Source organism: Hyperolius riggenbachi, chromosome 6 (genome assembly GCF_040937935.1).
Source record: "Hyperolius riggenbachi isolate aHypRig1 chromosome 6, aHypRig1.pri, whole genome shotgun sequence".
Lineage (NCBI taxonomy): Eukaryota > Metazoa > Chordata > Amphibia > Anura > Hyperoliidae > Hyperolius > Hyperolius riggenbachi.
Window position 1 is genome coordinate 319,250,298 of NC_090651.1, and position 27,386 is coordinate 319,277,683.

The following is a 27,386-nucleotide window of genomic DNA, read 5'->3' on the forward strand; positions in this document are numbered from 1 at the left end:
GCCAGGAATCAAACCCTGGTCTCCTATATCAAAGGTGGTGCCCTTAACCAGTACACTATCCTAGCCACTAATATAGTTACCTTGCGTTGCATACCCTGCATAAACAGGAATGCAACGGAGTGGAAAAATCCCACTGCACTAGGCTTTCCATGTCACCGTTAACTGCGCTGTTATGCGGTAACGCACTGCATGCAGTACATTGGGATACTGCACTCCCTTCGATCGCCTTCTGCACTGTGAATGTCACATAGGTTAACAATGCAGTGCGATTTTCCACCTTACAATGCAACCGTTACGTCCCAACGCAATGCACTACTGTGAACAGGGCCTAAGAAGGAATCAAAATTTAGCTATGGAGCGTGTACCCAAAAACATACAGATAAGTTAATTGGCTTCCTCCTAAAATTGGCCCTAGACTATGATGGGCAATAAACATATGACTATAAAAGGGATTAGATTGTGAGCTTCTCTGAGGAACAGTTAAATTACAAGGCCATATACTCTGTACAGCGCCGTGGATGATGTCGTCGCTTTATAAATAGGGCCTGTCATACTAGGACTGATTAGGAGCTACAGCGGCAGCACGGAGGGAAGGCCTGGCTCAGTAAAGTGTCACCAAGAGCCTGACGTGACTATCCAGGGACTTCTCCCATTGTCCTCCTTGACTCCACCTATCTAGTGCTGGGAACCTTTAAGCATTTATGCTTTCATGGCTGCACTCCTGTAAAGTACTGTGCATGCGCCAGCAACGGTATGCACCTGCGCAGATATGGTCCATGCTTGCTTCATGCTACTGTGCAGGCCGCACTGAGACATGTACAGAAGCATGATGGTAAAGAGGAAGCTGATCCCAGCAAGCAGCAGTGGGGACAATGGGGAAAGCCTGTGTACTTTGCATAGGTTTCCATCTACTAAGGTAAGTAACTTTTATTTTTTTTCTCATTACAGATTTTCTTTAATGTAATAAAATGAAAATGTAATGTAAAAAAAATCAACCAATTATATACCTATAGTAGAGAAGGCAGGGAAGTTTCCGCACTTTTTCACTTCTACGATTGCCTGATTGCAAACATTGATCCTGCTGCAATATTTGAGCATTTAGGCTTGTGTAGAAAGCATAGATGCAGTGGTGTCACTAGGGGGGTGCGGTAGGTGCAGACTGCACCAGGTGTCACCAGCAAAGGGGCTGACATCAAGCTCCAGGCTAAGAGAGAGTGGAGTAAGGCTATGTAAATATACAAAAAAAGGTATTATTGGTTGTGTTTAGCCTGGTGAGGTTGGAGGTTCATGGGGTAACAGAGGGGTGACATCATGAGTTTCCGCACCCAGTGACACTCTAGAGATGCCTCTGCATAGAAGTACAGGAAAATTGCCAGCAAAATGCTGTGCATTACAATTTGTAAAAACAGCAATGAAATCGCACTGCCTTTGCATTCTGAAGTAAAAAAAAAGCCCACTGCTTGGACATTTTCTTTTGCTTTAACATTAGCTATTGTTAGTATTATTTCCAGTTATAATGTGCTGCTGTTCTCAGTTCCACTTTGACTGGCTGCTGCTCTACATTGCTGCAGTTCTGGGAACTCTCTATGTCACGGATGTGAGAGCAAGGTCCTGTGATGCTGCTTGCTGTCCACTCATTACATGATATGGCCTGAGAAGCCCAACATAATGCCAATACATACATGACTAGAGTAGAATCTGTGATGCAGATTTTATGCTACAGTTACGGTAAGCTGCATACAGCTCCATTCGTTTGTAAGCTTTGCTTAAAGTGAATGGGAACCGCATTGAAAAATTGAGACAGATACTTACCCAAGGAGAGGGAAGGCTCTGTGTCCTATAGAGCCTTCCCGCTCCTCTCCTGGTCCCCTCGTTCCAGTGCTGGCCCGCCCGGTAGCAGTATTTGACTAAATTAGTCAAATACTGCTTTACCCGGCCGAACGAGGCTTCAGAACTCTTCAGGGAGCCTGATTGCTCCTGAAGAAGGGCGTCCCTGTACTGCGCCTGCGCAAGCACGCTCTCTTGCATGCTCACGCCTGTGCAGTATGGAGCCGAACGTCTTCGGGAGGACACAGCTCCCGAAGACTTCCAAATACAATATTTGGTGGGGGATTGAAACGGGGGGGGGGGGGGGGGGGGGGAGCCAGCACAGGATAGAGAGCACCGAGAGAGGAGACAGAAGGCTCTATACGACCCAGAGCCTTCCCTCTCCTTGCTTCATTTTTTTAAAAAAATGCGGTTCCCATTCACTTTAAATAAATGGTGGTGGTTGGGAAATTGTCGATAAGGGGAAAACAATGCTGACAGGTCTGGATTTTTGAGCATATAAGAGAGATATGATTTTCCAACCTACCCAATCAATCATTGCATTGTCCAAACCACTGTTCAATTAATTTTGGCACCAACTGTGCTATGTTAAAGTGGACCTGAACTCTTGCACAATACAGAAGGAAACCATAGAAAACTGTACCCTGTATGTATTTAGAGAGTTTAGCCTGTCTAATTCCCCCCTCATCTGTTACTAATCACCACTGTAATTTGATCTCTCAGCGGTGTCAGGTCAGGAATCTCCTCTGCCAAGGCAGAGCAGATGTTAACCCTATGTCTGCTTCCATGAAAGCAGGAAGTAGACACACTGCAAATTTATTGCAAGATTTGTATCAGCTGTAACAAATAAATGTTTTTGTTTAAAGGTTATTATGCTGTTCATTATCTTTTTAGAGCAGAGAAGAAGGTCCACTTTAAGAAGGGCTGCGCATAGACTGTAATGTCAAATGAGGCCCCGGGCATAATGTGGGCCAGAAGGTGGTGGTAGGTTAGAGTTAGGCATGGGTGGTGGTGGTGAAGGGGGGGGGGGGGGTTGGTTAGGGTTTGGCATGGAGAGGGAGGGCTCATGTGAGAGTAGGGTAAGGTTAGGCCAGCTGTGTACAAACTACTGCTGCTATGAAGCCAACCCATTGCTAGAGGCCCAATCTCCCCCCCCCCCCCCATGCTCTCTCACCCGCCATCCTTTCCAAGTTGCATGCAGCATGAACAACACAAGGGACTCACCTAATCACTTGTTCCAGCAGCAATCTCCATGGCAATGACAGTGTCATGTGACATGCTGTCAGTACGTACTAGCGTGTCACATGATGCTGCCATCACCATGGAGATCGCAGCTGGAACAATTCCCTGCGCGCTCAGTTCCAGAGTGAGGGAAAGAAACACAGTAGGAGTGGCCCGATCAAGGGGACACTTTGCCCACCCCTGGGTTAGGCCATAGTAGCAGTTTGGTAAATATCACGGATATTCTACTTGCCGCTATCTCCGCCGTCCAGTTTGGAAGGGGGAAACATTGGAGTCACATGACATGCGACGTGGAACGCAACTCCGTGGCTCTCTCTCTAACATAAAGGTGTTAGTGGCCACCTTAACACTAACACAAACTCTGGACCAATTTCTCTTGGGCAGATTCAATTAAGAAGATCAATCGATATTAGCAGGAAATCTCTTGTGAATCAGCTTTGTGATGCAGCATCCGCCGCTGCCCCCCAAATGTAAATGTGCCCCCCATGCATTAAAAAATAATGCTTGTTGTCCGCCGCGGTGCCCTTACATCCTCTTCTTCCACAATGCTACCCCACGTGGCTAACACAACACGTGCACACACACCCCACTTGCTATATGCCAGTGTGGGGCAGCAATGCGGAAGATGTATGGGTACTAGAGCGGAGGACAGTGGACAGGTGAAGTATTTTAATGCAAGGGCACATGAGATGGCACATTTACATTTGGGGTGACAGCAGCCTGAGATTCTATCGCACTCACCACTCATCCTGATATTGCACGCTGTTACCACCGTACACCTGATCGACCACGTCTACCTGAGATTTTCCAGCTTGTTTGATCAATACATTTGAACAATTTTGGCCCAAAATTGGTTGAATCATTGATCGGGCGGCATCAATTTTCATAGATTTGATAATTATTGAATCGGACAGTCAATCAACTGCCGATTTGCTGGATGTATGTTCACCTTTAAGGTGGCCATACACTGGTCGATTTGCCATCAGATCAACCAACAGATAGATCCCTCTCTGATCGAATCTGATCAGAGAGGGATCGTATGGCTGCCTTTACTGCAAACAAATTGTGAATCGATTTCAGCATGAAATCGATTCACCATCTGTGAAGCTGCCGCCGTCCCCTATGCATACATTACCTGATCCGGCCGGTGCGAGTCCCCCAGTCTCCGCTGTCTTCTTCTCCGCACTCGGCTCCAGGGCTCCAGCTTCACTTCCTGTCCGGGGAAGTTTAAACAGTAGAGGGCGCTCTACTGTTTAAACTTCCTGCCACGACAGGAAGAAGTGAAGGTTGCCAGACTCGGAGCCCAGCGGAGAAGGAGCAGTGGGGACACACGCCCACGGAACAGGTAATGTATTGCCGATGTATTGCGTCGGTCGTCAGACATTCAAACGCCGCTATTGACGCACTCCGACCCACCGGCGATCGAGCAAAATCTTCTGCACGGACAGGAACCACGGGAATCGATGGGAACGATCGATTTCGGTCGGAAATTGATCGTTAAGTCAACGTTTGCGCAACAATTTCACAGCAGATTCAATCACAGTGATCGAATCTGCTGTATATCGGCGGGAAAATCGTTAGGTGTATGGGCCCCTTTAGGGGGATTAATTCACCTTCTTCTGTGTCATAGTGTCCTTAGGCCTCTTTCACAGTGGGACATTGCATTTGATGCGACGTTAAAGCCGCACAACGTGCCCCTAACGCAGCGCATGTTGGTTATAAAATTGGATGTTAATTTGCACTGCGTTATGTGTCTCTTGGTGCGCTGTTTTCGTTGCATACTAATGGAACAAAAACGGCGCATGCATTTCATTTAAAAAAAAAAACATTACTGAGCATGTGCAACACACATAACGCAGCAAATGTATTGCTAAACGTACAGCATGCAGCACTTTCTAAATATTGCTACATGTTACACACAACGCAACGTGTGCACTGTGAATGTCGCACAGACTTTGTATTGCTGTGCATTATGCTGGGAATACACGGGTCGATCCGGCGGCCAATTAGCCGCCGGATCGACTCCTGCCGCGTCCCCGCTCGTCCGTGCGTGCGCGCGGATCGATTACCGCTCGTCCCCGCCGGCGCTCCTTATCAGCTGCTCGATTCCCTGCCATTGTCCGCCGGCAGAGATCGAGCGGGCGCGGGTCGAGCAGCGTCATCGGACCAGCTGAATATTATCAGCTAGCCGGATCAGCTGTTCGATACACGGTACAGAAACATACCGTGTATCCCCAGCATTAGTCTGCGAAATAGATCGGTCCCGTCGATCGCTCCGTGCGGGAAATTACTGTCGTTCGCCCGCGGGTAGGGAGCGCGTCGCTAGCGGCGTTCGAGTGCCCGACGACCGATGCAATACAGCTGCAATACATTACCTGCTCCGTCGGCGCGGCTTCCACGGTCTCTGCTGTCTTCTTCTCAGCTCTGGTCTCTGGCTGGCTTCACTGAACTTCCTGTCCCGGCAGGAAGTTTAAACAGTACAGGGCGCTCTACTGTTTAAACTTCCCCCAGACAGAAAGAAGTGAAGCCTGCCGGACCCGGAGACCAGACCAGAGCGGAGAAGAAGACAGCGGAGACCTGGGGAGTCGCGCCGGCGGAGCAGGTAATGCAGGTGGGGGGGGGGGGGGGGGGGAGCGGCGGCAGCACCACCACCACAGATTGTGAGCGGTTTCAGGCTGAAATCGGTTCACAATCTGTTTGCAGTAAAGGCAGTTATACGATCCCTCTCTGATCAGATTCGATCAGAGAGGGATTTGGTCGAATCTGATGGCAAATCAACCAGTGTATGGCTACCTTAATTGTTCAGATTATCTTATCTGTAGGAAGCTTTGTATGCTTAGATAAGCTTGATACTATACTTAAAAAAAACTTCCCACAATCCCACTGGCACTGCATAGTTCCTAAAAGTTTGGCAAAGAAACTCAGACCAAGGAAAAAGAAATACAAAAATGGCGGACCAATTATAGAAAAAAAAAAATTGTTGACATATATAATTGGGGTACTATTTTTTTTAATTTTTTATTTTTAGACGTTACAAACCCCCTTTAACATGACCCTATTCTCATTTGAACCCAACTCGAATGATGCCGAATCCTAACTACGAGGCAGGCAAAAAGGGCACCGGACATTTGGGTGCCACCATAGGCTGTAATGAGAATTATGGCTATGGTGGCACTCAGAGAGTAATGTGGGCGCCGGCAAAAGACAGAGGCCAAATTACGAGAAAAAGTGCAATTCGGACTTCAGCAATAGCTGGCAGCCAAATTGCAACTTTCCCGAGTCCATGGTGGTCTGGAGGGGGAATAGTAATTAACGCCACCGGGATTTTGCAGCACCGTTCTTGGATGTATGCTCCTAACCAATCCTTTGCGCCGCTATCGCCGACCGTATAAGTGCCGATGGTGTTACAACCCCTGCCATTTGGCTGCATTTTAATTGCACCCAAATGGCAGTTGTGGGCAGCAGACAGGTCGCTGAACTGCTCGACAAATGAGCAGTTTAGACGTCCAAAGAGAGGCCTTAATTAACCAACTGCTGGATAATTAATCTACAGCTCTCAAATATGATCCCTCCAAATAGCTCTGGTTCAGGCAGGTGTCACACTTGCAGAATAGCTAACGCATGCATTTGTACAATTCGAATGCATCCTGGCCAATTAATACATTAATTAATACATGGTGCGCGAATTGTACATGCATATGAAGTGGTGCAATTTCCCGTAGCCAAAATGCAATTTCGAATCGCTCTAGAGAACAGAAAACGCAGTAGCCCCATAGCCAACCATTATGTGCATTTTTTCATGCGTTTTCACATTGCGCAAATGCACACGATTTTGCCAATTGTGACCCCTGCCTCAGATCACACGCTGTCAAACCAAAACATGTATGTTGATCCAATCGGGAAGAATACTGATCCTGGTCATCTTGTGGCATTCAGTATTGCAGTGCATTTGCAGGGCTGCTTCTTTGTCCAGCACTTTGACAATCCCTGCAGATCACAGAACCACCACCTAGGATTATTACACAGTTTGATTTATGACCGTATATGTCACCCCTTTTCCTGTGTGTCATGTAGCTAACCTGCATGATTGTGCAAACTAGATGGTTTCAGCACGAAATCCTGCCCTATGGCGCTGCAGGCTGCCTCTGTTTTCTTTTTGCTCTATGAAATAAACAAACCGATCACACTGGGGGAGTGGAAAATGTCAAACAGCCTCCCACACATGCAGAGCAGCCGCAGCCTGCCAGCCGCCATCTTTGCTTAGGGCAACGCTTGTTTTCATACACTAAACACCGGCCCCATTGAAATATCATCGGTACCGTTGATTAATACCCTGCCCGGCTGTCCCATGCTGTTGAGTTACAGAGCCAGCTGCCACTGAGAGGGCGACAGGACGTGAGCTGACGCAGCACTGGATGGCTGTAGGCGTCGTGCGCCATCTTGGTTGTGGGCAAAAGTAGAATGTGGTGAGAACTGGGACGCATGGCCGCCTGCTGAAGTGATCGGCTCCTAATTTCCCGAGCAAAGGTGCAGGTGATCCCCAGTAAGTGGAAAACCAGGTGATGGGCGGGGTTAGCATTAACAAGGCGGTCCTTGAGGGGGTTTAAAGGGGGTAGTGGGCGGTTGGAGGGATAGGTCGGTGGTGACGTTTGTAGCTGTGCGACCCCCCAGGGCTCGGATTTTGACTGTGAAGACTGCAGGTATTCGGCGGGCAGTGTGTCTGATTGCTGTGTGCTATCTCCCTTCTCTTCCACGCTGTGCAGGATCACTGTGGGGGGAGGGGGCTGTCACTCTGCAGCAAGTTTTGCTCTTTGTTTTGCAGAGCTGCATTTTGACAGCTAATCAATAGGATCAGAACTGCACTCAAAAGTTTATTTTTTGCTAGCTTTAGTTGGTGCGAGGATAAATTGGAGTGACTGTTGTTGTTGCTGCCTGTGCCCCTGCAGGGAGACTTCATTAACTTGTGGATCTTCTGAGGATCAGGAAGTGATTGGGCTTCAGTAAGGCATGGAGTAAGGGGCAATGGGGTTAGTGCAATATGAATATAACGTTGAACTGGTACTATAATATAAGTTAAAAGATGCTGGATGACATCAGGTTATATAAACAGGAGTATTGTAGTATATTCATTAAAACTGGAGCAACAATCAGTAACAGATCAGACTGATTGCATCATGACTGTCAGGGATCACACTTGATTTGACAACTGGATTTCTGCACACAACAGCTAGCTGGTAATGAGTCTGTTGTTCATATTGGAAATCCATCCAGCAGTAAATGTGGTGCAGGGTCTGTCTGCACTTGGCAGGATTTTCTGTGCATTTCCTGCACAGGAAAACTGCAACCAATGTTAATGAGCTAGTTCACACTTGACTGTTTTTCACATACAGGAAAAACAGCAATGCAAAACTGAGTGGGACAACTCTTGCAGGAAAACTGAGTGGTGACAGGCCCTAATGCTAGATTCGCACAGAATTTTCCTGCAGATTTACTGTCAGATTGATATTTCCAACATGTTCTTATAGAAGTCACTGGAAATCAGATCAAATGGAAGATCTTATGGGTGTCTGAGCTAGTCTTGCTCCAATGTGGACTACCTGGCAACTTATTGGGTGTGGTGCTAAAATATCTATCTATCATGACCAAGCCTTGGCAGTTTCAGTGGTACATGGTTGGATTTATATTTTCAGATGTATTAGGGGCTTGTAGTTATGGAATCTTTAGTTTACCTGTGAGTATCTATATCCTTATCACTCTGACAGTACCTACTGTGTGAGCTGTGGCTTGTAGTTTGTATCTTTTCATGGTGAGCATATTGCATTATCATTGTCCTGCAGTGGGATTTGGCTTGGAATGCTAGTACTGAGCACAAGGGGAGTGTGGTGCAGCTGCACCTGTCTTTTGGCATGAGCTCTCTCTATAATCACAACTTTTTTTTTTTCTTCTGCATGCCTATGCCAGCTATTCTGGCATACTAAAAATAATCAATGGGGTAATAAATTGGAGGAAATGGCATGTAACTTGATGATGGACCAATCCACATCAGACGAATCTGCATTGTTTGGTTCAATTCTAGCTGAACGTAACCCTGCATCAGTCAGCAAAAAGTCTGATCTGTTTGCAGTTTTTGTATGAAACTTGTTGAGTTCTCAGTGCTTTAAGTTTAGGTTGAGGCTAATATGAAGCCCCTTCAATGCCTTAATTTGTTTTTCTGCAATTAACACAAAGTGTAATAATATGCAAGCAGACTAAAGTACATAATTGAGACAATAATTGGTGGAAAAATAAAATCAGACCTATTTTTTACCACCTTCCATGTAGTATGAGTATACCTACAGTCTATCCCATCAGATAAAAATCTTTGCAAAATGCTATACACATGCAAAAATCAGTTCCTGCAAAACGCATTAATGGTCTATCTGCAGATCTCATACACGCATTGTTCAATGGACTGGAGATCTATCCTGGTGGCTCTGATCTGCAGATGAATGTCCATTAAACAGTGCGTATGGGATCTGCAGATATCAGACTATGAATGCACTTTGCAGGATTGCACCTGTTTTCATTGTGAATTTGGATCTCTTGCAGAAATTACCGACTTTTGGGGTAATTTTATGCACTTTTGCCGCACATTTTCCACATGTGGGAACAAAATGCAGAAAATGTTGTGAATGTCAACATGGTCTTATTTTGATCATAAATTTCCTGCAAGTTTTCTGCATGTGGAAAATGATTGTGAATACAGCCCAATGTCTTCCATCCTAGTGATGGGTCGTTCGCGAACGACCCAGCCGGCTCTTTGAAGTGAATCAGAGGAGCCGATGCTCACTCTGAGAAGAGCCGATGCCTCAGCCGCTCCTTTGAGCTCTGCTTTGCTCCGTAATAAAGGGCGCTGAGGCATTCTGGGAGATGTAGTCCTCCTCTTGCAGCTTGTAGGAGTGTTTGGGGCAGAGCAGTAGCAGGAGGGATTGCCTCAGTCAGAGAAGTAGTCTGGAGTTGTCATGGAGACAGGGGCTGGGCTTTTAATCCGATTCTGAGTGGTGTCTAGTGATATTTAATTAAGAGCCGGCTCTTTAATGGGAGCCGATTCAGAAGAGCCGGAATTCCCATCACTATTCCATCCTGCTTGCATCAAAAGTGATTTCACCCAGATAAGTCAATTGTGCACACTGGAACATTCTTTCAATTCGATAATTACATTTGCTGGCTGATTTGACAATTAATGTATGGCCTCCTTTACTTGGCTGCCACTAACATTGTCATTTGTAAAGTGGGTGCCTTTGCTTGTAGTGAGGGTCCTGTAGGCTGCCATTTTGAGAAACAGTTGTGTGGACTCTGAAGGTGTCTACAAACTGTAATCGATTTCCTGATTACTCCAATGATCCCATTTTTATGAACTTTCACTCGAAGCTTAGCAGATCAATTAATTATACTGCAGTATTATGATGCCCTGTTTAGGCTCTTTATTGCAACTGAGGGCAATGCAGTGATTGATTTCCTGACTGAATGGAACTGCCTGCATCCCTTGAGTCACTTACCCTGAACAAGTATTCAGAGCCCCTGTTCTAAGTGACTCCATACTAAAGCCAAAAGTTCAGAACAAATGGAGCAGTCTTATTGGAAAGATCTCATCCTCCTGCCTTTACTGTACTACAGGTTACCCCTTTAAAGTGTAACTCCAACTAAAACTTTTAAGTCTAGCTGGGTTAAGGTCTTCCAGGTCTGAGACAAAGTAGTGGGAAACCTCAATCTGGAATCCAGATTGGGTATTTGGTGCATTTTCAATCTGCATAAACTTGTGTACAAGTTTGCTTAACCATGCATCAACTTGAGTTTGGAGATCACTGGCCATCCTACTGGTGATGTCTCGGGGCTGTGAATACTTTGTAGCCATGCATGAGTCCATTAAGGCTCAATGCCAAGCTCCTTGATCCCAATCATCTAGTGACTTTATTCCTAAACTTTATATTAAAGTGTCCTTCTGCATCTCACTCGTTTTCTGCTAGGGAGCATAAAAGCATTTGGCTACTTTTAGTGTTGTACATTCAAATGAATGGAAGTGCCAAGACTAGTGCATCTTAATGGGCCTGAGTGTCAGTACCCAAAATTTTAAGACTATTAATGTGCAGGGAATACTGAACATGCTCTGCTTTTGAGTTGTAGCTAATGTCAATAGTGGGGAAGAGTAGCAGCAGTCCAATTCAACCCTTGTTTCAGGGCATTGTGGGTAGATGGTTACAAAGATGTCTGTATGGCCTGGTGCGCACCGAGCGGTTTTTGTAGCGTTTCCAAACTGCTTCTGCCTGTGAAAATGCTTGGCTAATGTATTACAATGGGATGGTGCACACCAGTGGTTTTATTTTTTTTCCCTCAGTCCTGCAGCACTTTTGTGGTTTGCAGAAGAGTTTCTGCCCCAATGTAAAGTATAGAAAAGGCTAAAACCGTTCTGGAAAACGCTAGATCAGAGCAGTTTTCCAGGCGTTTTTGTTACAGAAGCTGTTCAGTAACATCTTTTACTCTAACAATATTTATAATCTGCTACACAAAAAAAGCTCCCAAAAACACTAGGCATGTTTAGAAAACGTCTCTAAACATGCCTAGAATCGCTCTGAAATCTGCTCCAAAAACCTCTAGCGTTTTGAGGATCTGCTAGCAGTTTTGGTGTGCACTGGGCCTGAGTTTTTTTCCTTAGGGCATGACAAACACTAGTGGTGGTCAGGGACTAGTGTATCTATCCAGCCAATAGCTGGAGTTAAAATAAACCTTTTTATACTAAAATGATCACAGGTGGTGACACCTGCAGGATGTTTAGTCACAAAACCACTGAAAACAGTGCTTGGTGGCCCAGAATGCTCTGGGAGAATTCTGCATGGCTACATGCAGTAGATATAGAAAGTGCTTCTAATGCTAAATCCAGGAAATTAATGTGGCTGCCCTGAATAACTTGCTGTATAGTGATAACTATGCCTTTGGCTGAGTGCCCCTTGCTGCTTCCCCCCCCCCAATTGTAATACTTCACAAATGGTCAAGAAACATAGCTGGGTTGGCAGTTGTCTTTTTACCTCAGCTTCTGGGTCTGCAATCTATTGGCTTGGCTCTAGTGCTGTTCTGGTTGCGACTGCTAGCATGTGGATACTTTATGTTGTGTAAATCTTACCTGGATAACTGGTTATTCCTTCTCTCCACAGGTTTCATCACATTTCAAACATGACTGATATGGCTGACAACCACAAGGAGGCCTGGGAAGCCTTGATCAGTGCAGCGGACAAGTACCACAGATTGACTGGAAATGACGTTGTGCTTATCACTGCTTATGGCTCAAAGTTTGCAAATGCCTTTTCTTACACTGTTCATGGCAGTGGGTTGCTTCTGGAAGCCACCCAAAGATATGTTGATGACATTGCTGTAGTATACAAAACCACTTCTTTTACCAGCCCGCTCCCTATCAAAGCCAAAGAAGATGCCTCAGGTGGCAAGCAGAACTCTTACTCCAAGAGCTACCCTTCTATATATGGCAGAGATGGCTTCCTAACACCGGAGGACAATGAACAGTGCAAGCCCCCAGCTCAGCTGCCTGAGCCACTGCCGCATGTGGCTCCACCTGAGGAGGAAGAGTATGACTTTACCAAGCAGGGCAACCTGCACAAAGCAGACAGTGTTCCAAGTGACTCAACAGGTGAGGTTCTTCCAGGAGATTTTTCTGGTTTTGTTTGGGGTAAAAATCAAAGCTGGAATACTCTAAGCTTGGCTTTCCCGCTGGATTGTAAAGCCAGAAGCTGAATGGTTCAGGGTTCTTCAGTCTGAAGGTTTCCACACAACTGATCCAGCTTGGTCCAGTGCTGGCAACGTCTAGCCTTCATCATGGAGAACCATTTACACCTGGAATTATGCAAGGATCTCCACATCACTTAGCTAGAACTATGCAGTGTGCATTGAATGGGGGAGGGGTTCTGCTTTGTCTGACAGCTGCTGCTGACAACTGCTTGACCCCATGTGGACAACAGCTTCAATGTGATATTCCTTCCAGCTATAGTGCTGCTACATGATACTAGTCTGAGCTGCCAGACAGCACTGTCACATGAGGTCAGGCATCTGACCAGATAGCAACAGTCAAACCACAACAGAGCTGTCTCTGCACTTCATACCAATCCTGCCTTTCATACCAGTTGTAGGTTAAACTAGAGATGATCAGTGAGGTGTAAATTCAACTCTTGGAATTAGGCAAATCTAATCTACTTCCATTTTGATTTGCCAAATTCCAAACTGTACAATTTGCATACAGTCCAGAAATATTTCCATTGTGTTGCCAATCTCTAATTTGGCAAGTTTGTTTTCTGCAAGTACCATATCCTTCATATATGGGTGTCCATACATAGATCAATTAGGGATGATCAATGAGATTCAAATTTGTATCCAAATATATGCAGCTTGAAAAAAGACCAATCAATTTAAACCTGAGTTTAAATTCATTGATCAAGTTTCAAACTGCATGAATTTGCATCTCATCATGGTCAGATGCAACTATGCCAAGTATTATGCAAGCTCATTTCAGCTTGAAAATGCGACCTGTAGAATTCCACTTCAGGTTGTCTTGTTCAGTATCTGGCCATCCCTGTTAAGAACTGCATTAATTTTACAGCAAATGTGCATGTCAGTTGCTGCTCATGTGGTGCCAGTACAATGTACTGGCAATGTATCTGTTGCAGCACACAAAGCACTCCTGCATGCACTTTCAGTATCTAGCAGAACCCTTGCCATTACATGGGAAAAGACACACAATCTGCCTGGCAACATATGCACTGCTGTTGTGTCTGAGGTAAATCAGCCCTTAGGAGAATCGGTCTCCAACTCTTTCTGTTCTCCCTCAGAGCCAAGAAACAGGTTCTCAACCACTTCACTACCTGAACTGAAATAAGGTTAGATTTACCATGTTAGACAGATTCTGTGCCTTTAATAGATTTGCTATGAGCTTAAAAAGAATGTATGCAGCAGTACACCACAGAGGGTGTGCTGCCATCAGTTTGACACCACATCAGGGTAGCACCTGTTGGACTAGACTGGCTAGCAGAACTTGTGCAGGTAACCTAAATCTTAAGGTCAACTGTAGTCAGGTATATGCATGCTTCCAGATTTCCTTTAAGCAATACCAGTTGCCTTGCTACCCTGCTGATCTATTTGGCTGCAGTAGTGTCTTGTTTCATGTGAGTAAATCTAGTCAGATCTGACTGTCAAATACCTGATCTGCATATGCTTGTTCAGGGTCTATGGCTAAAATTAGAGGCAGGACAGCCAGGCAACTGATATTGCTTAAAAGGAAATATGGCAGCCTCCATATCTCTCACTACAGTGGTCTTTTGGGAGAGGTGCATGCTACAATGCTCATTCTACATGAGAAGACAGTAAGATCACCACCTTGTTTATAGTGGTCCAGTTAAATCTGAGAGGTTGGGATGCATAAAGCTCACCTGAAATGAGGGAGATAGTCATATATTTTCAGGTGTCCTTGGAAAGAATTCCTCAATTCACAATTTGCTGTTGCTCTTCTAATTTTACAGCCCTCACAGAGCAGCATATGGGCGGGTTCTGACGGAGCAGTTGAGATTCCCCCCCCCCCTTTCCTGGTGGTGGTAGTGGTAGTAGTAGTAGTCATGCTGTAGCCAATTCAGCATCTAGGCAGGCAGCAACTTCTGGTCTGTTTTGCATAAGAATCCTCTGAACCAAGTGCTTTTCACCTGGGAACCACTAATCCCCCCCCCCCCCCCCACCACCACCACATTAGAGATGGCCAATAAGATGCAACTCATTCTAGCTTGCAATCATTTTCAGCTGGAAGTCTAATTGGCATAATTCAAAAATGCATAAAGTTTGCAAGCCAAAATGACTTGCATATTGCCAATCTGTAGATGCAGCAATGGGAGTCTATCCCAGCCTGAAATGTGGCTATAGTTCAATGTGTGAATGTGCCCCTCTGTCAGTGGCTATAACTTGTTCTGGTTGAGAACATTGTGGGTAAAACTCTCTACAGCAGTTTTCTGAGCCAGCAGTCACCATAATTGGGAGTGCTGGGTAGCTCTTGCCAGCAGCTGAGGGGACATGAGGCAAACACTTAGCTGTATGATCCCATAGCTGGAGATTTAAGGAGCAAAGCTACTTAACAAGTAGAGGTATGCACATGCTGGAATATGCATACTTGTTGTTCGTTCCTCAAGTATGAGCACATCTCTGCTTTCCTAAGGTAGCTTTGCCTTGGATCTGGTATACTTTCCAGAATATAGTGCACTGTTAAATTATTACTGTCTTAAAGCACACCTGAATGGGGTGGGGGGTGAGAGTCTGACTTCCAGGTCATTACATAGTCTTTGAGGCCTCTCTATCTTTCAGGTCCACTCACTCTAGTCTCTGACCCAGCTGGATCGTTCTGTACTGTTTATGTAGTTGCATCTTGCAAACCATGTAGAACACTCCTGGATATGGGAGCATGATCAAGGTGGCAGTCAGACTGGAGTAACAGCAGCACAACTGAGGGTCTATGGAGAACACTGAAGGGTCTCAGACTACAGCAGGCTGGAAGATGCCCCAGCTAAGTCTATTAGCTCTATTCATAAAAACTTGTGGCGTAAATACTCGTAGAGGTAAAATACCGCAGCGGTATTTTACACTTCTGGGTGGTCATTCAAAAAAATCTTGCCAGCTGCGATGCAAGTGCAGAGATCTCCCGCTGAAAGCTGGCGGTAAGCTGTCGGAAGGCATGCGGAAACACTTCAGCCGGCAGAGTCCCTCCGTGCGCTGCTCTCTCTGGGAGGTCTGTCCCATTCACTTGTATGTAATCTGCAAAATCAGAGGAAGCGGTATTTCCTGTCCACATACCGCTTCCTCTAAACTTTATGAATGGCCATTTTGTTACTTTTTTCTAGATAAATCTAGAAAAACACTGGAGAAGGCGGAAATTTCTCGCTCTGCTGGGGGATTGTAGATTTTCATGCGGGAACAGCTTTTATGAATGCCCACTTTACTAAATGGACGGGAAAATCCGCTGTTTTGAGCGGAAAACTTGCGGTAAGGTTTTATGAATAGAGCCCAGGTTTTATGAATAGAGCCCAGGTTTTATGAATAGAGCCCTATGTGCTTTAAAGAGGAACTCCAGTGAAAAAAAGTGCTTCATTTTTACAATTATGTATAAATGATTTAGTCACTGTTCCCATTGTAAAATCTTTTAAATCGCTGATTTACATTCTGACATTTATTTGACATTTTTACTGTTGGCAGGTGATTTAGCTGCTGCATGCATTTTTTTTTTTTGTTTTTTTTTTGGGGCAGTTGGAAACGGCTGTAAACAGCTATTTCCCACAAGTTTGAACTCTTCTTGTGGGAGGGGTTTCACCACTATCAGTCATACACTGTTGGTGGGCCCTGAGGACAGGGTTGGAACCCTGCTGTATATAGGCCACAAATTCCTAACTGGGAAGGGGAGGTGCTATTGTACAGACTGGAAATAGGCCAGCATAATATGACTGGTCCAACATTTGCATCAACTCAGAATTGTATCATTGACCAGTCTTCATTTGTGACAATCTGCTTGGCACTTACCAGTTTAGTGTATGGCCCCCTTCACTGTGCCATGTCAGTCCTTGCTTATTAAACTACCACTGGTCAGACCCTCCCACACATCCACTGCAGTCCTAGAGACGAGACTTTTATATGGTGCATTTCTCCTTGTAGACTCACTTTAGTTGCATACGCTGTGGGCAACTAGGATCATTAGGGAGTCTTGCCCAAAACTCCTTACTGGCTTACATAATGGTTCTAGAAAGGATTTAAACCTTGGTCAAAGGCTCAAACATCAGTTCAACCTGCTGGCCATCTAACATGTATGGCCAATTTTAGTCTCTGCTGCTCACCCTGCAGGAAACTTGTAGTGATGGCTAGATGTAGTCTAGAAATGGTCAATAAGGATGCTATGCCTGAATGGATTTATACAGAATTATACACTTTTAACCTCCTTGCTGGTCTAATTCCTGCGGCCGTGGGAACGTTTTTGCATTTTTTTTTTCTATTATGTAGCTAGCCTAGCGCTAGCTACATGATTCCCCCTCCCATCGCTGCTGGCGCACTCGCCCATAAGGAAATCCCATTCTGAACAGGATTTCCTTTAGGGCTTCCCGGTCGCCATGGCGACCACAATGACATGACATCAGCAGGAGTCCCGATCCACCCCTCAGCACTGATTGGCCAGGCTGCGCACGGGGTCTCAGCGGGGGGGGGGGGGGGGCACTAACATGGCAAATCGGCGGCGATCGCAGGTGACACGCAGCAAGCAAAGTGCTCTTTGCATGATTTAAAAAAAATTATGTAAATTGGCCCAGCAGGGCCAGAGCAATCCTCCACAGCGGGTTACCCCGAGCTGAGCTCGAGATAACAGGCAAGGAGGTGAAAATGGACTAGCAAAACTCCACCTTGATGTGAGTGGTCCATCAGCAACATGCATCTGTTTGACATCCTTACCAGATTCCCTTTGAGGGATTTTTTTTTCTCTGTATAGACTTGTGCCTTGTTACCAACAGCTGCCCTTTCAGCATTTATTTGATCAGAGCTTTTTTTTTTTTTTTTTTTTTTTTATAGCTTGATCCTTGATGGAAGGCATCAGTGTCCTGCATAGTCTATCTAGAAACATAGAGATCACCAATGAGATGCAGGATTATGCAGCTTGAGAAAAGACAAATTCCATTAACATAAATTCTTTGCATAGTGCTGACCATCCCTAGTAGACTGCATGTTCAGCCTCCTCCAGATCTCATCCACTGATGCCCAGTGGCTCTTAGGGCCCTTTTCCACCAGCGCGTTTGCGCTGGCTGAATCGCAAAAACGCAAACCGCTAGCGATTTTACAATCGCTACGGTTTGCTTTTTAACATAGGAATCGCGGTAGGTCATTTCCACTACCACGATTCGTTTTTTACTCGATCGCGCCGCAGAGCGACTTTTGCCGCGATTTTGCTATGCAGTGCATAGCAAAATCGCAGTCGCGAACGTCGGAATCGCCGCTAATTGCGATTCAGCAATCGCTAGCATTCAACGTGAACGCTAGCGATTGCTAGTGGAAAAGGGCCCTTAGGGAAAGGAAGCTGTGATCTGTTGTGAAAACGGTCAACACAAAATGGGTTTTGGTTTTTGTACAAAACAAATTTGTACTTAACACCTCCAGCCAAGAATAAAGTGCTAGCCATGCCCATGAAGTTGGGTAAAATGACACAAGTCTGTAGAGGGAAGAAGGTTCCCCTGATGTCCACTGCCAACAACTCTTAGCAGATGTGCTTTCCTCCCCTTATACAAGCATGACCACACTGCAGGAGCCAGTAGAATTAGCATAGAGCTGCTCATACATGGCCTTTTGCTCTGTTGCAGCTCTACTACATGGAGGTGAGCACAGCTGCAATGAGGAAGGGCTCTTTTCCACTAAATCAATGACCTGTTTTGGACCAAAATTGCACCACAATCAGATTGCATTAATGCAAATTCCTACTGCTGTTTCCATTAGCTTAATGTACCCTGCTTATTGCTGTCGTTGGCAATCAGAATCAAAATGCAGGGTAGTGGAAAAGGTCCTTAGCAGCAGAGGAATCATGCTTTGTGCCTGGACAATGCAGCTGTGCTCATACATATGGGGAGCAGTCAAAATAGTCAATACTAATGTCGAATTATTTCCAGCATGGTGCTGGACAGACTAAGGAAGCATCCAGAGTTCCACTCTGAGGCCTGGAACCCACTAAAGGACAGGTGTGGAACTCCAGGCCTGGAGGGCCAGATCCATGCCAGTGTTTAGGATGGACTGAGAAACAGGAGTGTTCTACCTGATGGACCACACCTTTCCTGATTCAGACCCATCAGTTTGAGCTGTGTCAATGTGAGGACTTTGGACTGGTTTGGTATCCCTGGTATAGGAGCAGAGAAATCTCTCCCAAAATCGCCTGCAAATTGCTAGCGATGGCACTTTAGTGTTCTCCCCAGAAACTTTTTCCAGCCGGGTGGTATGAAAAAGTAGCCGGGTGGGGCAATCTGAGTGAATGCAGGGCAGGTGCTTCTCTGCACAATTCTGCTTACAGCAGAGCAGGAGGTGAGCTGATGACAGCTGGGTGCTCACCAAAACTAGCTGGGTGGAGCACCCGGCTAAAAGAGCCTGGGGAGAACACTGCACTTTCTGTTGGGTTCCAGGCCTCAGTTTCTAGCAGGGGTGTTTTTAGTTCTGACATGACTGGGTTGCAGCTATAGCACATGCTGCCCCATCCATGAGCCTCCAGTGTTGTGCTCCATGTGGCATCTGTAGGCAGAAGTGCTCTGCACATGTGCAGTGTTTTGTGACCCATGCACAGAATTACTGGTGAACAGCTGGCTGCTGTTACCAAGTCTTACCATAGCTAGTGTACAGAGGAAAGAAATGCACTCAAATTGTATTCTCATCAGTAACACTTAGCCCTCTTTTCCACGGACTGTTGATGGGCAGTGAAATGCCTCTCAAACTCTCACATCTGCTTGCTTAGCACAGAGGCCTTAGTCTGGGAGCACACTTACTACAATTGCATGCATTTTCCTCATTGCAGAAAACTCATACAGGTTGCATTTGTCTTTGGGCCACAAGTATTGCTTAGGAGCATTCATTCCACATCAGGTGGCCTAGGAAGTGCATTCTCTTATACCACCTCTTGCTAGGACTAGCCTTGCTCATGATGGGGAAAGTCCCAGAGATGTGGGAAGGGGTTGGAGCCTTCTAATGTTGACACTGGACTTCATGTAGAACAAAGTCCAATCAGATTAGAAGCACTAAATTGAGATGTGATACTATGAAGCTGACCCTCTTGTGTAATGGCATACAAGCCTGATCCCATTCAGACAAGACTTCATGAATCGGCAATTTCCTTATCAATAAGTCCCCTTGGTTACCTCAGTGGATTGCAGTAAATGATGTGCTGGGGAAGCCATACTCTATTTCTGGCACAGATAGCTAATTCTTTAAATGGTCCAGCTGTGCACTAAGGGAGATATGAGGAATGGAATCCACCATGGGGGGGGGGGGGGGGGGGATCCTGCCTGGGTGGAATTAACCACATCCAGCAGTACAGTAACGTTCCCGAATTTGCAGATCTCCCTTGGAACTTAAAGAATTCTAACATTGCATAATTCTGTTATTTGCAACACTCTGTACTTGAAACTATAAAATGAACAGAGCTAATGACCCTTTCAACTTCCCTGCAGTAATCTTATCTAAATCTTACTTACTTAGATATTTAAGTGCTCCAGAAGACAGCAACCCAAGGAGAGCTCAGGCTCTTTTGCATAGATAACTGAAGTTTAACTCTTCCCTCTACTGGAAACCACTTGTATCTGTATAGTAAAGCTAAGAAATGGAACATTAAGGTGCGTACACACACTACTGTAATGGACGGGTCCGTCAGACCCTCCTGCTGGGCGGGCGTTCTGCCGATAGTAGTGGGTGTGTACAGTCTGTCAGGCAGACTGATGAGGCCTTTTCTGAACGATCTGCTCAGTGGATCGTTCAGAAACAGCCTTATCAGTCTGTACACACGCACTGCTGTCACCAGAACACCTGCCCAGTGGGAAGGTCTGATGGACCTATCAAAGTTTTGCGTGTACACACCTTTTAGCAGCACAATCAGGTTTTTTTTTTCCTTCAGATTTCCTTTTAAAATGCTCTACTACAAATGTTCCACTAGGTGGTGCTGTCTGTCTAAATTTGGCAGTTTTGTATTTGCTTTTTGGTTTTTGTTTTCCCCTTCAGTATATTGCAAATAACATTTCCTGGTCTTTTTATAGGACTTTTTGTGATGGATGAAGACTCTAATAGCCAAGAATGTGAACCTTTTTTTGAATCTGACCCAGAAAGCACTGATGGTAAGGCTGCTATAAATGATAACTTACAGATAACAATCATAGAAATGTATTCTTAAATTGCAGACATTTAAAGCCTCACCTACACAGTACAATTTTCCATTAGATCTAATAAATTGCATCATATGTAGGCATCTACAGTGTTCAGATCACTTTTGTGATTTTTGCTTTGAGAAATCCCCAAAATCTATTGTAAAATCTAACCCAATCTGATTGTACATTATCTATTAGATCTGATGGAATATTGTACCGTGCAGATGGGGCTTAAAGAGACTCTGTAACATCAAAAACATCCCCTGGGGGGTACTCACCTCGGGTGGGGGAAGCCTTGGGATCCTAATGAGGCTTCCCATGCCGTCGTCTGTCCCACAGGGGTCTCGCTGCAGCCCTCCAAACAGCCAGCGACAGACCCGACTGTCAGTTCAATATTTACCTTTGCTGGCTCCAGCGGGGGCGCTGTGGCTGCTTTCGGCTCAGTAGACGGAAATACCCGATCTCAGGCGCGCCTGCGCAGTAGAGCAGACCCGACGGCGATCGGGTATTTCCGCCTACTTCGGAGCCGACAGCCGTCAGAGCGCCTGCGCAGGAGCCGGGAAGGTAAATGAGGTCATCTTGTACGGAGGGCTGCAGCGAGACCCCTGAGGGACTGAGGATGGCGTGGGAAGCCTCATTAGGATCGTGAGTACCCACGAGAGATCTGATGCTACTGGGAATCTAGCCAGATGCCACATACTATTTTGCAACATGTAGACACACACACACACACACACACACACACACACACACACACACACACACACACACACACACACACACACACACACACACACACACACACACACACACACACACACACACACACACACACACACACACACACACACACACACACACACACACACACACACACACACACACACACACACACACACACACACACACACACACACACACACACACACACACACACTTTTTTATACTGTTTTTGCTTTCTGAGAAAAATACTTTGTAGTCTGATATGCAACACTGGCTGTACATTGAAGCAGACACCCCTTCTGCAATATTTGTCCCAATATAGCTAAATCCTACTCAATTACAGTTTTTGCCTCATATTTAACATGAAAAGTAGGTATGTTTACACAGCTACTTAAACATTATGTAGGTCTAACTTGCCGCTGAGACCTGTTTCTAGATGCAGCAGTTAAGTAGCCATTGCCCCTCTACCTTAAAGGACGCCCAAGATGAAAATGAACTGATAAACAATTGTCCCTATCATCCTCATCAAAAGATATTGTAGATATCCCATAACCCCCCCCCCCCCCCTTTCTCTGCTCAATGACACATTCATCTAAAGTGTGCCATATCAAAACCCAATGAGCTATCGACCCTTTTTATCTTTCCTGCTCTCAGAGGCCTTTTCTGCCTGGAGAGTGACTTCTGGTCTTCATATAGATGAGGGTTGTGTTATAATCTGACCAGGACCTGACTGCACAAACACTTGCATATCTGATTAACTCTTTGAGGCAGAGAGGATAAAGTACAGCATAGTGATTTCTATTCTTGGCTCTGGACATACTAGTGTCTGTCTCATTATGTCACCTCAGGTGTCCTCTTAAGTGATATAAATGGCTTAAGCATAATGTAGCACATTCATGATGCCTGTTGGCTATCCTGGTGTCCTAAACACTTAGATCACTCTGTATATTGATATGTAACCCCAACCCTCCCAGTGAGGTTTAAGGCCCATACACACGTCGGATTTTTGCGAACGACCCGGGCGGATCGCTGAAAACCAGTCTTATCAACCGAACGATAGTCTGTACACATGCCGGATTTCACGTGCGAACGACGGAACGTTCAAACGACTGGTTGTTCGCAAAAATCTGACGTGTATGGGCCTTTAGACTAGGCTATGATGTCATGCAGCCTTTTTCCCCAAAGCGCTCAGTTCTTTCTGACTAAAAAAAATCCCAGGGAATTCCCCTTGCGACTGGTAAAGGTACTGGAATCTCTAACGTGTACATTGGGGTGGTGGGCACACTTCTAAACACTGTAAAATGAATTTTCAAGCCTTGTACAGTAAAGCATCTGCTTAACATTATGACTTTGCAGATGGAAGCTTGACTGAAGATGCCCCAGGACAGCCTCCCTCACAGCGCAATCTCCAGCAGTATGCCAAGTCTCTCCCAGTCACAGTGCCTGTATGGGGCTTCAAAGAGCAAAGACAATCCAACAAATCATCTGACGATGAAGCTGGAAAGGTAGGTACAGCATTGGTAGGCTCATGCTTCACTGCTCAGATCAGGTCTGCTGCATGTTGGGTCTGCAGTGCACTGAGATTAATGGGACATCTTTCTAAACTCTTGCCGTGGCCCCAACAAGGGTTTAACTCTTATCTTTTTCTGCAAATTTTCTAACTCTATGACCCAGGAGCAGTAGACAGTGAGGTACAGGTTACAGGACCACACCTTTTTACTAGGCACTAGTGGCTTAACAGTGCTCTACCCTTATTTAAAACACACCCAAGCCAGGATCGGGTTTCCTATTAAATATATTGCATTTTAAAAGAGGGAAGCCTCAGGATCCTGAGTCTTCCCTTGGCTAGCAGCAGCCCCTCCACATCAGGGCAGCTCTTCTCCTTGCAGTCATGGCTGCGCAAGTGACGGGAGCACAGGCAGTAGGACTGAGCCCACGGCACCATGCTACTGCGCAGGGCGGGCTCTAGCATCTACAGCACAGCCAGGAATGCAGAAGAGCCGCACAGTACCAACAGGAATTGGCAACATTGCTATGTCACTGAGCTCTGGGAGGGACAAGTTCAGCGATGGGGAGAGCAGAGGGAAACCTCAAAAGGCTCATGAGGCTTCCCTCTTTGTATCTACTTTTGTACCAGAGCTTCGGATTGGTTACACTTAAACCCCTTCCTGACCGCCTAATGCTGATAGGCATCAGGAAGGTGGCAGCCCCAGGACTGCCTAATGCTGAAAGGCATCAAGAGTAGGTGGTATTTGCAGGGACTGCATATGCGCAATCGTTCCCTTCCATAATGTGTATTTCCATGTTCAGCCTGCTAGCCACAATAGCGGCTGACAGGCTGTGTAACGGCTGTTATTTACATGTGCAGTGCTGTACAAGGACAGCTGAGCCTATCACCTCTCATAGGCTGATGCGGTGCGACGCAATCTCGGCAGTAGCTATTCATTGAACCCAATGGGAAAATGCCACGTGCGTCGGACGAGAAACAGGTCCCAGGTGCACCACACCAACGCAGCGTCGGGTGTGAAAGGTAAAATGAAAGTCTATGGACTTTTTACCTTAACGCAAACATTAGCCGTTGCATCAAAACTATGAATCTGCATAGATGTCGAAGGATCCTTAGGGCTCTCACATCTAACGCATGCAGGAGCCATTTTCCTGCACAGGTTGACTAGCCTGTGGCTGTCAAGAATCTGCGGTGCAACACTGAGTAGCGGTAGTAATTAACCAATGGGAAAAACGCCGATTCTGTGCGTCGTACGCATCGAAACGCAGCATCGGGTGTGAAAGATAAAATGAAATGTCTATGGATTTTACCTTGGTTATTGCAAAGTATTGACTCTGCATTAAACCGCTGAAAAGGGGCTCTGGTGTGAGCCCTAAGCAATTCCTCCTTAGCCAAACACCACCTACTCCACCAGTTTGCTCGATTCTGTCCCGGCAATATGGGTGGGGTTCCTCCAATGTAAAATTTTATTTGTCACGCAGCTAAAAAAAGGCTGCTATCATCATTTAGAAAGTAGATTTTATTTCTGAAACCTTGTTTAATTTGGGTCCACTTTAAAGACAAAATGGTCACAGAAGCAATCAGATGCAGGTAACAGAAAGCCCTGTTGGTGGCAAGAAAAGGAGGGGGATTAATTTGTGTGCTTAGTAGTAGGGCTCTGCAGCAAGCTTTTAAAGCTGCAGAGCACTGAATTGTTAGAAAATCATTTGGTCACTAGGGGTTGTAAGCCTATGGCTTCAGAGCAAGAAATGCTGAGCATTTACCTCAGTGTGCCACAAGGGGGCAGTGTTCCAACTTGGAAATGTCACCTTTATCAAATTATGCTTTGAACCTGACTGTCTAGAATCTCAGGACAGTATAGCTTAACTTCCTCAGTTTCCTAACAAGTGCTCAGTAGGTGTACTGATTGGTGTAACCTGTCTTGGATGGTCTTTGTATGCTTATGAGAACTAGTGACATTAATGCTGGTTCATATGCAGTTAGTACATATATTCAAGCAATCTACAAACTAGAGATGTATGCAACAATTTCCTCCAACGTCTATCAGGAATATTCTACAATGTCTAGGCAGAGTTGATTTGTAAAGTGACTTATGCCTGCAAAATTGGGATACATTTATGACTAGGTGAGAAGATGCCCCAAGCCTAGAGGCAAAATCAAAATGGCTGCTCCCATCACACAAAGTAGCAACTGCCAGATCATTTCAAATGTAAAGTGCTTATCAAAAAACAATTTCTGAATCTTCAACCATGGTGGCTAAGGGCTCTGACACAGAAGACCAGGGTTCGAATCTCGGCTCTGCCTGTTCAGTAAGCCAGCACCTATTCAGTAGGAGATCTTGGGAAAGTCTCCCTAACACTGCTACTGCCTATAGAGTGTGCCCTAGTGGCTGCTGCTCTGGCGCTTTGAGTCCGCCAGGAGAAAAGCGTGATAAATGTTCTGTGTCTTGTCTAAAGGACCTGATCACACAATGGTAACATATAAGATGTGCGTTTTGTTACAGAATAAAAGCCACGATTGGCTGCACTAACCATCAGGAAAGGAGCATAATGCTGGATACACACAGTTCGTTCCCACACTCTATTCCCGTCGATTCGTTTATTTCTGACATGTTTGCTGGATCGTTGGGTCTTTTTTTTTTTTTTTTTTTTTTTTTCTTGCCATACTTTACATGGCAATCGACCTAAAAATCAATGTTCGGGAATCGAGCGGCGCATTTGATGCAGGAACAAACCATGTATTCAGCATTAGTGTTGCAGTCAATGACCTATCTACACAGCAGTTGGCTGATGTGTAATGGTTAAGGGCTCTGCCTCTGACACAGGAGTCCAGGGTTCGAATCTCTGCTCTGCCTGTTCAGTAAGCCAGCACTAATTCAGTAGGAGACCTTTGGCAAGTCTCCCTTACACTGCTACTGCCAATAGAGCGCGCCCTAGTGGCTTCTGCTCTGGCACTTTGAGTCCGCAAGGAGAAAAGCGCAATATAAATGTTTGTCTTGGGTTTTTTTTTTGGTTTTTTTTGTCTACACATTTGGCATCATACACTTGATTGGCTACTAGATGAACAAACCTGTAGGGAATGGCTGAATTTTCCAGTAAAAGCTGACTTGCTCACACAGCTTCTGCCTTTACTAGGATACATATAATTCCCTCCCGGGGTCAGCAACTACCAAGTTATGAAAATGCATTGCCTGCCAATGTAGTCACTTGGCATTTCTTGGCAGTTTCCATGGTAACCTTGGAGAGTCTGCTGTATCATGGCAACTTAAAGGGTAAAGGGCTAAACAGCACTTTAGGTACTGTCAGTTCAACCTACACTTGCTTAGTAATGCCTGCAATGAATTATGAAAGGGTGGCCATGTTCACGTCTGGTAATTGTTAACCTTCTTCCCTTATAGGCTCCCTCGCCGGATTTGGACAGGATTGCTGCCAGCATGAGGGCGCTGGCCCATGACAACACCCAGCCATTTGGGGACCTTCCTCGCCCTCGTCTGAACACAGGCGACTTCCAGGTGAAATACAACGCAAGATACCGGAAGTACTAGGCTCTGCCTGATCTGCCACTTGCTGGGCTGAACACTAAAGACTTTTTACGTAACTAATCAGCAAACAAGCTCATATCAAGTCCATGCCCATTAGGAGGCTGACTGGTTCACTTCCTAATGTGACTTTTTTTAAACTTCCCCTTTTTTTAAGAATTGGCCCAAACCTTTCTTGTGACGTGGATTGGATTCCCCCTTACAGGTTGTCAAATTTTTACCCCATATTTTTAATTCTTGCCCTCAATAAAAGAGGAATGCCCCTATTTTGCTTTTGTGGTCTTTAATTTTTCTGTAAAGAATGTCTGGGGGACTGCTGGATCTCTAGGTGTGGTACAGGTTTGATACCATTCACATAATGGAGATGCCTTCAGTTCATTTCATAGAACACATTAGATCACATCCACCTCAAGCTGTCAGTGCCGTCTAAAGCCACACCTCCCGTCTAGGCAAACAGTCAGGCAGGGGTCACACTTGTTGGCTTCCGTGCGCATTTTCTGCACAGAAACTGTTTTCAACTGAGCTCATGTTAATCAATGAGATGTCACACTTGAATGTAGATTTCGCACGGAGAAAAAACTGACATCTTGCGCAATTTGTCAGTTTTCTCTATATT

The 27,386-nt window shown here is 45.5% G+C and overlaps 2 protein-coding genes across 5 annotated transcripts in view; one reads left to right on the plus strand and one right to left on the minus strand.

The window, feature by feature from the left end:
* Positions 1–7,249, minus strand: part of TBC1D17 (TBC1 domain family member 17) — a 112,036-nt gene extending 104,787 nt beyond the window's left edge. Inside the window, exon 1 of the mRNA XM_068241363.1 lies at positions 7,149–7,249. Within this exon, the coding sequence (XP_068097464.1) occupies positions 7,149–7,154 (6 nt within the window). The 5' untranslated portion in view covers positions 7,155–7,249. The remainder of the gene's footprint in view (positions 1–7,148) is intronic.
* AKT1S1 (AKT1 substrate 1) lies at positions 837–27,036 on the plus strand. Of its 4 annotated transcripts, none has more exons than XM_068241365.1 (5): positions 837–916; positions 12,258–12,745; positions 20,895–20,972; positions 23,082–23,230; positions 26,630–27,036. In XM_068241365.1, the coding sequence occupies exons 1-5, from the start codon at positions 873–875 to the stop codon at positions 26,774–26,776; spliced, it is 906 nt and encodes a 301-aa protein (XP_068097466.1). In that variant the 5' UTR covers positions 837–872; the 3' UTR covers positions 26,777–27,036. The 4 variants fall into 4 exon arrangements, with proteins under 4 accessions (XP_068097466.1, XP_068097470.1, XP_068097468.1 ...); XM_068241369.1 differs by lacking the exon at positions 837–916 and adding an exon at positions 7,444–7,628; XM_068241367.1 differs by lacking the exon at positions 837–916 and adding an exon at positions 7,446–7,612.
* Positions 27,037–27,386: the final 350 nt, after the last annotated feature.

Excerpts from the sequence above, each read along its gene's own strand:
- AKT1S1 (XM_068241365.1), top strand. The coding sequence starts at position 873 with ATGGGGAAAGCCTGTGTACTTTGCATAGGTTTCCATCTACTAAG. Across the intron at positions 12,746-20,894 it reads TGTTCCAAGTGACTCAACAG|GACTTTTTGTGATGGATGAA; the intron begins GTGAGGTTCTTC and ends GTCTTTTTATAG. Across the intron at positions 20,973-23,081 it reads TGACCCAGAAAGCACTGATG|ATGGAAGCTTGACTGAAGAT; the intron begins GTAAGGCTGCTA and ends ATGACTTTGCAG.